Raw genomic sequence first — 11,628 nt, forward strand, 5'->3', positions numbered from 1 at the left:
ATTATCAGTTGATCCACGTTTATCAATAACGGTTGGCTTGCTAGATAAGTTTGACGTTATTGTCATACAGATGGCGGTGATCAACTGGTCCCTAAAAGTCACACCTATAGGATACGTTCGAGAGATGTGACGGTATGAAAATACTGTCATGTAGATGCCAAATATTGACTAACCAGTTAGTCCGAGTAATTTGACTAAGTAATTAGTCAAATATGTGATGTTGAGATATTATATTTAATACGGATTAAATATCATGGGCTAAGGCGAATTAACCAGTTAATTCGTAAAATTAAATATACGTGATTTATATTTAATTAAATGTATATTAAAAATAATTATACAATACTGTTTTGTCGGACACGTATTAATATTTCAGCTAACCCGTATAATTAGCTGATGCCTTAATTTCCGATAACCGATAACAGTTTATAATATAAACCGCGTCATATACATTTTAAGCGAGACGGGTCGGATCATCGGATCACTAGTCAAATGAGGAGAAAGTGGAAAGCCCACTCCCTCCTCTCTTGACCCGCGGACCGAGGCAACAAAAGGAGAGGCTCCCTCTCCTTTTGACCTAGCGATTTTCATTTACAGATAAACTAGGGTTTTGGAGATCAAGCTTTTCTCTGAAACCTGAGATCTCTCATCTCGACAAAACTCACATCAGTTCTCCCTATATTGCAAGGCAATCGGAGAACACTGTTCTAGCACAAGGGCATATCTCGGACCAAGTCTTGGGTGCAACGATTAGGAGGGAATCTGCTTAGATTTCTGATCTTTACGCCGCAATTAAAAGGACCCGAGGTTGATTTCTATACACTTATCGTTTCCATTGTTTTTATCGTTTTATGACTATAAATTGCATGTAAATTTTACGTTATAGTCCTGCAATTTAAGGGGTAGTATACGGATATTAACCCACAAGTGGTATCAGAGCGAGGCCACGTAAATTTTTCATGTGTTTTTCATAAAACGATCTTGAAACGATTTTGTTTTGGCTAAAAATTTGTCTCGGCAGCCTATTTTTCACTCGGCAGATTTTTTTTTTAAAATTTGCTGCGTTTTTTTATGGTTGCTTTGGGAACCGTGTCTTGTTTAAACGGTTGCTCTCGATGTTTTTGTGCTTAAAAACCCGTGCCCAGATATACGGCGAGAATTTGCTTGAAACCGTGTCATGTATTACACGGTTTTATCATCTTTCTCGATTTGGTTTTATGCATATTGTTGTTTTATACAGAGATTATAACAATATGTCATGTTTTATCAATTATCAAATTTGTTTTGATGCGTTTTGATCAAAAATTTTAATTGATTTTGTCTCGAAATCAGTTTTCACGAGGGTTTGGGATTTTTCAGAAATTTTTGTACTTGATCGAATAAAGTTTCAATCGATCGAGTGTTTTTTCTGCTTGTTTTTGTTCGATCGAATCCCTGATGTACTCGATCGACCCTGTGTCAAAAACCTTTTCTCGATCGAGTCCTCATTTGTACTCGATCGACCCCCTTTCTAAACCTGCCGCTCGATCGAGTTGTCCTCGTACTCGATCGAGTAGTGTTCTTGATATAGGTACTCGATCGACCACCGTTTAGTCGATCGAGCACCTCTGATTAGCATTCCTCTCGATCAACTTGCGTTGATCGATCGAGCTCCCCTCCGTCCCTCGATCGAGCACTTATGTCCCTGGATCGAGGGATTTCGTCTTTAATGACTTTGAAAATTTGTTTCTTTTGATTTAAATTTTCCTTTGGCTTTAATATGTACTTTATCCGGATATAGTACACTCGCTTAATAGTGAATCGGTTCACTCACGTACCATATAGTTGTTTTAAAGTGTTTTTAAAATGACGGATTATAATAGATTAAAATTAAATGATAGAAGCGGTTTTATCACACGAATTTTAATCATTAAAAGGTGGTTTGGATAAATTTAACATAATTACAGAATTATGTCACGAATGAATTTGTTTTAGTTGATGCATTTTTATTTATCGTTTTGTTGAATGCCGTGAATGCCTTTTTATTACGTATTTAATTTTACAAGCGATTGTAACTTAGTGTGGCCTTAGTAGAACGTGTTACCGTAATGATGGAACACGGTCTTGGTTGTATTTTGAGATCTTGTATCTCCGTTTTGGATTTTTCACTTGTAATTACAGTTTTAATTAGAATGTAAATAGGTTTATATTTGTAATTTTAATTGTAATTTTTGAGAAGACCAAAGATGGAGACCGGATGCTCACTCCCGCTACTTGGATCAACTGATAATAATACCAAAGTATGCCCTTTGATCCTTTTAGAGGTTTATAAGTCCTTGCACTAACTGTTAAGGACACCAACCCCAACAAGCTCCCACTTGTCCGTACAAGTGTATGTGCAATGACGTTATCCGCACTAACTGGAGGACACAAGCTCCAACATATTCCGTATAAGGGGCCTAGGTTTACTTGGTGCAACAAGAGAGAGGATCATAGTGTAGTGTTGGAACGACTTGATAAGGGATATGGATCGTGGGATTGGAATGATATTTTTCCGAATTCTGGTGTTACTCATCTTCCTATTCAAGTTTCAAATCATGCGCCTATTATCTTTGAAACAAATTTAATTACTTGTAATGGTAGAAGACCTTATCGTATGGAGGCTTGGAACCTGGATTATGAGGAATGTATTCGCTTGGTTCATAACGAATGGACTGAGCCTGTCTCAGGCTCTGCCACCGTCAGAATGATACGTAAGTTATCAAGAGCTAGAAATTGTATGTGTCTTTGGTCTATCTCCAAGAGGAAAGAATGGAATAAGAAATGGAGTGATTTTGATGACAATTTGGTCGAGGGGCTCCACGAAATTGAGACGAAGGGAGTGACTCGAACTTTCACCACTGCATTTGCTAGTCAAGTGGAGTATGCTAAAGTCTCGGCTAAATATTGGAAACAAAGGGCCAAGATGAAATGGAACACCAAGGGAGATACATGCTCCAAGTACTTCTTTAATTGGGTTAAGGGTAGGGCTGGCAGGAATTACATTGCTGGGATTAAAATGGATAATGGGGAGTGGAATTTTGACGGTGAGAGTATTAAGGGTTTATTTGTCCAATTCTACTCTAGACTCTTCCAGGAAGGAGCAAATCAGATCAATTTTGAGGAGTACCGCCCTACTGTGAAAGATTTGTTCAGTATTAATAAAGAGTTTCTTTCTCCTGATGATAGAGATGCTCTTGACATTCGCTTTACCCCTAAGGAGGTTCGTACGGCTGTGTTTCAACTTGGTCCGTTAAAATCTCCGGGACCTGATGGTATTCCTGCTATCTTCTTCCATAAGTGTTGGCATTTTATTAAGCATGATGCTGTTGGGACTGTCTTGGCTATCCTCAATGGTAATAGCTCACCAGAATTTCTGAACAAGACTTTCTTAGTTCTTATCCCGAAATCTAGTGCCCCTGAAACAGTTGATAACTTCCGGCCGATTAGCTTATGCAATGTTATAATGAAAGTCATTACTAGATGTATTACTAACCGATTGAAAAAGTACATGGGAAAACTAGTGGGTGACTTTCAAAATGCTTTTGTTCCTGGGAGGAATATTAGTGATAATATTTTAATTACAAATGAAATATTACACAAAATTTCTTCTTCTAGAAGTGGTAGGATGGGTAGGATGGCCTTTAAAGCTGACATGAGTAAAGCCTATGATCGATTGGACTGGAACTTTATCAGAGGTACGCTTATCTTGATGGGATTCCCTCCTTATTTCATTCAGCTGATTATGAAGTGTATCACAACGGTGTCTTATGAAATTCTGGTTAATGGAGTTCCTTCAAGACGTATCCACCCGAGTTGCGGCCTTCGTCTGGGGCGATCCTCTTTCCCCTTATATTTTTGTTTCGTGCACGGAAATTCTCTCGTTAAACATTCTACGCATGGAGAAGGAGGGGATTATACGAGGAATAAAGATCAGCAGAAATAGTATACCTATCTCCCATATGCTTTTTGCGGATGATTCTATGTTTTTTATTGAAGGTAATTCTAAGAGTTGCGAAAGCCTCGACAAAGTTATTAAGGATTATTGTCATGCCTCCGGCCAGGTTATTAATGATAATAAGTCCTCTATGATGTTAAGTTCGAGCTCTAGTTTGTCCTTTGCTCGAATTTGCTTGAACCTTCAATATACCGTGTGGCACTAATTTGGGATCCTACTTGGGTATTCCTACGGACGTGGGACTCTCAGGTGCGCATAAAAGTAAAAGGGAAATGTTTGAGTTTATCATTGATAAGGTTAGGAAGCGATTATCTTCATGGAATTGCATTCTTCTATCACCGGCGGGTAGATTGGCTTTGATTTCTTCTGTCTTGTCCTCCCTCTCAGTTTACTTTCTATCGGTATTCAAAATACCGGTAAGTGTGACAAAAAGATTAGATGCTATTTTGTCACATTTTTGGTGGGCGGGCCATAAGAAATCTCCCTCTATTAGTTGGTGTAGTAGGCTTTTCCTAAGTCAATCCAAAAGGAATGGTGGCCTGGGTATTAGACGTATGAAGGAGTTCAATCAAGCACTCCTAGCAAAGATTGGATGGAGAATGATCACCCACCCAAACTCTATTCTCTGTAAGTCTATTGGTGCTAAATATGGCCTAAGGTGGTGTGATGGTGATCTGCTCTTTAACGATGGCAAGAGTAATTCTTCGTGGGGATGGAAAGGTATAGTTTGGGGCCTTCAACTCATCAAACCCCTTTTAGCGTGGAACTTCTCCCCATCTTCTGACCTTGGTGTCTGGAATTCGAAATGGGTTCATGGAACGGTGCCGAGACCACGATGTGTTGAGCTTCTTACTGATTCACCCAACTTGTGTAATTTGAGAATCAAAGATCTTATTTGTGAGCGCAAAAGGTGGGACCATAGACTTGTGTCTATGTCTTTTGACGAAACGTCCATTAAGAACATTCTTGCTATTCCTATTCGATGCTCTGACGGCAGCGACACTTTCTATTGGTCTGCCTCGTCATCTGGGAATTACTCAGTTAAGATTGGCTATCACATTGCTCTTCAAAACCACTGGAACTCTTCAGCTTCCCCGAAGGACCGATCAAGAGTTCCTGCTGCATATATGGGTGTCTTTCAAAAAATCCTTTGGAACCTGCCAGGACCGAAAAGCTGGATCATTCTTTTATGGAAACTCCTCACGGAATCGTTGCCCACTGGGGAAGGATTCCTAAGGAGAGGCTTTGATGGCCCTTTTACTTGCGTTCTTTGTGATTCACAAGAAACGGAATCAGGAACACTGTTGCCCGGATGTTTCTTTGCTAATGCAATTTGGGTGGAAGTCTCCGGGGATTAGGGCACAATCAGGGGATAATTTCAGTCTCCGGTCTTGGGTTTGCAATTGGCTTGCTGTTCTTTTTAAGGCTGATAATAAGATTGAGGCTTGTCTCTCCTTTTTGTGTACCTTTTGGACTATTTGGGTGGTAAGGTGCAGAAGGATTTTTGAGAGTACCGAGTGCTCTCCTATTGGTGCTATCTTCCTTTATCAAGACTCCCTTAACCTAGCTCTTTCTGCTGAAGATGGGAAATCGGGGTCCATGGCTATCCTAACACTGATGGAAGAGGACTTGACTAATCTTAGGAATGGAGAACCCTTTCCTCTGATTCAGAGTTCTGTGAGTTGCTCTCGATCTCATATTTATGTGGATGCGGCGTGGTCTAAGGAGCTTGCGGCTGGGTTTGGCGGATGCATCCTTTTTGATAATGATATTGTTTCTGAATTCTGTATCAAAGGAATGGCGGAGAATGCTGAACAAGCGGAAGCTTTGGCAATTAGGGAAGCCTTAAAGTGGGCGCTCTCGCGTAACATCCTCCATGTTAACATTTTCTCTGATTGTCTTCAGGTTCTTGCCCAAATCCTACGGCTATCTCAACTCAAACATTGGACAAGGAACACTATTGACGATATAACCGATCTAGCGGCAAACTTTCATTGTGTTACTTTTGCTTATGTTCCTAGAATTTGTAATAAAGCCGCTCATAGGATAGCTAAGCGTGCTATTAATTTGTAGGTCTCGTTAACCCGATTGTCAAAAAAAAAAAAAAAAAAAAAAATAAGTTTGTGAGCCTATTTTATCCTAGCGTTTGAGAAAGAAAGACATAATTGAAGACCAAAAATCGATTTGAATTTGAATATCCAGAAGGAATACAAAAAATGTTAAGAATTTATATATACACAGGGTGCAACTCACACACCCATTCATAGTTGGGCGTTTTGTGGTATGAAAATACAACAATGTCTTCACTTTACTATCGCCTTCACATCTCATAAACGCACAAAACTTATACATTTTCTGTTCTCTGTTTCTATTCTGTGCAAAAGCTGATAAACTGCCCTTTGGGAGATTAGCCTCTTGTATATTCATTCCCAGCAATACTACAGTCCCAGTTTCTTGGAGAACCAATCCGAAAGATTAGCGATTACAAATCCTACAAACACCTGCAACGTTGCACCGTTTCCATTAATGAACTCTCATTATAAAAGAAACTGAACTAACGGATTTGTGCATTGTGGATTTATGAAGATCAAGTACTCGGACCTACAAAACTAGGTTTTTACTTTTTGGTGCAAAGGGAACCAAGAGGGCAATCTTGACATTGACGGTTTCCGAACCCATGTCATGAGCATCATCTCTCAATGAATGACTTTAACAGGTCATTTGACATCTACCGTAAATCTCGAGTTCATAACATAAGGAGACTACATGACAGGTTTCATTCATGACTAGGTTCGAAAACAATCGGCCATCATAGTGGCTCCTTTTACAACAAAAAGATAGCTTTATTAAGATACATGATATAACCACTAATGATGACGAAATTGACAAATGGTCACAAATGCATCAATACTGAAACAAAATCTATACCTGGATAGAGCCAAGAATATATACTGCTGAGTAGTGTCGACCATGAATAACCATGTCCGCCAACATTGCGAGTGGAATTGTAAGCGACATTCCTAGAGTTGCAACTAGCGGTGTTGTCCATACAACAGACAACGCCCTGACGACAAGCAGCATTGCATTGTTTAGCAAGGATACAGAAAATAATAATGACTAACGAAGACATGAATTGGAAGAAACAGGAATTTGATGGTAAAATACCAAAAGTAATCTGATAGGACACTTCCGATCAATCCATTGGCAAGAACTACTTCGTCTGTTTTAGCAGAGTGGGGAATTGTGAACTTTGGTTCAATTCCTAACATCGTTAACGGCCACACTAAAAGGCAAACAAATAAGAGTAAATATTAGTAATCCACTCGAACGGACAAAATAGTCAATAAGATGTATAGATGCTTATGAAAGGTGGTTTAACAGAAACATCACTGTAAAACCATATCTAATATACTCAAATAGTCAAATGCCTTATAGAAGGTGGTATTATTTATAATGTCTTAGTATGGCACCGGCAATGTTCTAACACTTGTAAGAGAGTTCAAATGGCAGTCGTAATTAGAAACACACCAGTATAAACGTGCCAAATTTACCCTAACCAAAAAAATTGTGGACATGAAATAACTTCAAATTAGTGAAAGAAGAATGAAATACCAAGCCACCAAAGCGCTATTAGAGTGAAGAGACCAATGTATCCAAAAAGCTTTTGGACATCAACTCGTTCTCCATCTTCACCAGCAAACTTTTTCAGTAGAACTGGTGAAATTTACAAGTCAATAGTAAGCATTGATGAGAAAAATAGTGTTAGTTACATACCTAAGTCTTTGATACAGAAATAAAACTCCCCAACCTGTGAACAGCCCATATGACATGGCAGAGAGAAGGCCAAAAAGATCCCCCACGAGTGAACGTTCTCCATTGCTGGTAGGACAAAAGGTTTGCATTATCAAATTATCACCCAAAAATATAAATTTCGAAAAGAAACTAACAGAAGAAGAAGCATCGGGTAGAACGTTCATCTCAACTCACTTGAAGCAAATAGGTAAGACTAACAAAATTCGCTTAATGGAATGACATACAGATGTACGTGACCTTACCTCTATAAGTCAGTGGTTTAGAGACGCTCTTTCTAAATGGCCCATGATGAAATTAAAAAAAAATGTTGATCTTAATTTTGATATTTCATTCATGAGAAGAAATGGAGATTATGAACTTTACAATCAACATCGGTGTAAATTATCAATAGTATCTCTTCTCTATTTTTGGGATAAGCATATTGGGTTTGGGTAGATTAATCTATATCACTAAATGAAATACTTGAGAAGTGGATGCCAAACTCTCTTTTTTGCTACACAAGCATATAAGCTAAATTATTAGCCTTGTAGAAATCCTCTTGATTTTGAAATGGTTTTGTACATACACCTTCAGTGCAAGTATTGCCAGGCCAAGGAGTAAAGAAAAACCACCAATACAGTCATTCAAACATGAATAGAAACAAAGATACAATCTTCCAAAATTTATGGGAAACATTCATCAGCCACAAACCTTTCGTTTAGATCCATTCACATCAAACTATGACTCTACGACTACAGAGAACGTCAGCAAGAAAGTAAAAAAAAAAAAATGAAAGACTTACCTTGCACTACTAAGCTGCGAGTCGTCGGTAGACCAAGTTTTGCCCAGCGTTGTCATGGCAACACCAGCCATGCTAACAAAAACAGCAACGACCTTCGCCATATTTAAAGAATCTTGACCAAGTAGCACCCCGACAAATAGAGTAAACAGTCCGGAGGTTGAGGACAAAACTGTAGTACTTGCAACACTTGTACGTGCAAGGGCAGCATTTGAAAGATACTGCACCAGAATAAATGACCATATAATGCCTGTTAGAAGTAAATAATCTGATCGACAGTACTAGATAAGAAAACTTGGCAAACTGATCATTTGAGCATCAACATCTCAGGTGCATCAATTAAATCATTTTTGGGTCGTGGCCACTACAGGTATTTGAGTTGTTCTTTTGGTTCGGGTAGGGTTTGCCAACTCTAGGCTTGAGTAGTTATAGCTCCTACATACAACTTTCCAGTTGTTGAATCTCAACCTTCACAACAGAAGACGTAATTTCCAATAATGAACCTTTAAGACTCCTTTTAAAGCCACTCACAATTCACAAAGTTCATACCTTCATACATCAGCACATTTTAAGTATAGTGTCTAAGCATCACCATAAAAGTACCACTACATAATACGGAGTGTAAACTAATCAAATTGTTTGGAATTCGGAAGTAAGAGAAACCATTTTATCTACTATGCCTCAACAAAAGCAAGATCGAGTGAAAGATACATCAACTTATATCTTATGGACTACAGGAGAAAGATTAAGACGTAATGAGATAACCCTTACTAAAAGTCAAATTTTAATATCTCAGCAATTATAAAAAATCGAGTCTTAGAGGGCATAAAGAGCTCCGAATATGTAACTTGTCAAAAATCCAGGAGTTTCAAGATGCAACTTCTCAACAAAAGAAGTAGAATGCAGATTTCAGTTAAGAAGTCATGACTATTGAAGGGTGGAACTCATGACCTGGGTTCAATCCCGTCTTACGTTTTTGCTCTTGTGGCTCCCTTTACTCCAACAAAAAAAGATGTAGGATTGGTATATGAGATGCAAGTTATCATGCAAAACAAAATTAAAAAAACCGAGTAACAGACAGGAGACCAGTTAACTACTTACCTCCACCACAAACCAAAGTGGGGCCAGATAAAATCCATATCTAACAATATCCCATTTGGTGACTTCCCTGTCCGCCTTCTTCTGACTTACATTGAGAAATGGTTGTTCTTCACCCACAGAAAGGTTTAGATCACTGTCCTTTCTTGAAATACCACCCTCAAGTTCCATTGCAGATACTTTCTGCTCTATGAATTTGAGAGGAGAACTAAGTTTCTCAGCAGCTTCCATTACAGTTTCGGCTAAATTTCCGTTTTTTGGAGAGCAATTTTTCATTTTATTGTAAAACCAATCTTTAATAAAAGCTATGGGGAGATAAACAACCATCAAAGAAGCTCCAAGATATGTCACTGCAAACGGCTGTTTATATGCATCATATATGCCCTGTCGAGTGTATGATTGTCAGATGTGACTGTATATGCTTCAATCGCATTCAAAAGCTTATACCAATACTAAGAATATGTATTAATGTGTAAAGCAAACTATTTCCTTAATCACTAAAACAAAAGGCAATAACATTTGAGCAGTGCTACGATAAGATGCAGTGAGATGTATTAAAATTATAAGGCGAGTTTTTTTTTTTTTTTTTTTGAAATTTTACATCTTCATCCCCAACATTTAAATTCTCATATGTCATACCCTAAATTATTATTACCGGTCATACGCAAAACATTGCCAATAATATTTTGAAGGAATCTGCATTTGGGATTGGGAATGCTTTTGGGTTGAGCAACCCCAACTACCCTAGTAGCTAAATTCGGCATCAAAAAGATATAGGAGTAAGATTTGGCATTAAAATTGAGACTGGTGTAGAATACTAACAATCTTCAAGTTAACCAAATGGGTGTAACTGTAAACCCACATCAAATATCAACATTTGATCCAATCGAATAACACCCCAATTATCACAAAAATAATTCATTCAAAATTGTAATAAATAAAATTGAAAATGAATTAAACAAACCTGGGTAACTTCAGCAGAGGAAACCCAGATGACAACAGTAGCTCCTAAAAGGAACAAACCACCTTTGTATTTCAAGCTCATCAAAATTCAATTATAATTACAACAACAATTATATTGATAATCTGATGTGAAGCAAAGCAAAACAAGAAAGAATTATGAATGAGATCTGCTTGTATAATATAATAATGTAACTCTGAAATTAATGAGATCTGGAGTTTTGGGTGTATTAAATATGAAGAGATTAATTTAATTAATTACAAAAATTGAAACTGATAAATTTGGAGAACGGGGTTGCTTAGTGCATAATTGTGGGGTTTCTTCCTTTGTGGGAAAGACAAGACTAGGAAAAAAAAGAGGAGGGAACAAGGGTAGTTTAACAAATTGTGTTTTTTTTCTTATTGCTAGTTATTTTAGTTTTTTAGTTTTTTGGAATTTTAACTGTCTTAGATTCATCAACTTAAAATCAACAAATATAGGAGTAATAGAAATCAAAATTCATGAATTCTTATTGTGCATATACATTATTGTTTACGACCAATATATGTTGCAGTCGTCTCTTGCCTTTGTTTTTGGTTATGTTTCTTAACTAATCTATTTACAAAAGTTAAAATTTACTCATAGACTAATGTAATGGATTTTCGTGTTCACAAAAATTGTGTGTATAGCATTAAGTTATTTTTAGCGAGATATTTTACGGAAATCTTCAATCCTAAAAGATTACACGGATCGACGGTGCTTAAGGGTGTTTTCAAGAGAAAAGGGATTATATATCAGATGTATGACACCAGACTGCATATATATTTGAGTTTTTGTGTATTTTTTTCGAACTTTATAAAGTTTAAAAATTACATGTTAGTTTTTTTTACGTCAAAACTCAAATTTTTCTGAGCTTATATGTAATGTTTTTGAGTTATATTGAAATTTTTTATATTTTATGTTGAAAAGAATGAATTCAAAAAACTCATAATTTTTAAAATAAAACTCAAAAACTTTATCTTA

At 37.3% G+C, this 11,628-nt stretch overlaps 2 protein-coding genes across 2 annotated transcripts; one reads left to right on the plus strand and one right to left on the minus strand.

Annotated features, from left to right (window-relative positions):
• Positions 1-2,635: 2,635 nt before the first annotated feature.
• On the plus strand, positions 2,636-6,049 carry LOC141601995 (uncharacterized). The gene is made up of 4 exons (XM_074422303.1): positions 2,636-3,716; positions 4,018-4,082; positions 4,273-5,313; positions 5,402-6,049. Exons 1-4 carry the CDS (start codon positions 2,636-2,638, stop codon positions 6,047-6,049), a joined length of 2,835 nt encoding a protein of 944 aa, XP_074278404.1.
• A 92-nt stretch (positions 6,050-6,141) lies between these two features.
• Positions 6,142-10,999, minus strand: LOC141600290 (putative vacuolar membrane protein YML018C). The gene is made up of 8 exons (XM_074420487.1): positions 10,630-10,999; positions 9,669-10,049; positions 8,571-8,788; positions 7,785-7,855; positions 7,589-7,690; positions 7,142-7,259; positions 6,905-7,040; positions 6,142-6,477 (listed from the first exon to the last, which is right to left on the minus strand). Exons 1-8 carry the CDS (start codon positions 10,708-10,710, stop codon positions 6,415-6,417), a joined length of 1,170 nt encoding a protein of 389 aa, XP_074276588.1. The 5' UTR covers positions 10,711-10,999; the 3' UTR covers positions 6,142-6,414.
• Between the last annotated feature and the right edge of the window lie 629 nt (positions 11,000-11,628).

This window comes from Silene latifolia, chromosome 9 (genome assembly GCF_048544455.1).
Source record: "Silene latifolia isolate original U9 population chromosome 9, ASM4854445v1, whole genome shotgun sequence".
NCBI classification, from domain to species: domain Eukaryota; kingdom Viridiplantae; phylum Streptophyta; class Magnoliopsida; order Caryophyllales; family Caryophyllaceae; genus Silene; species Silene latifolia.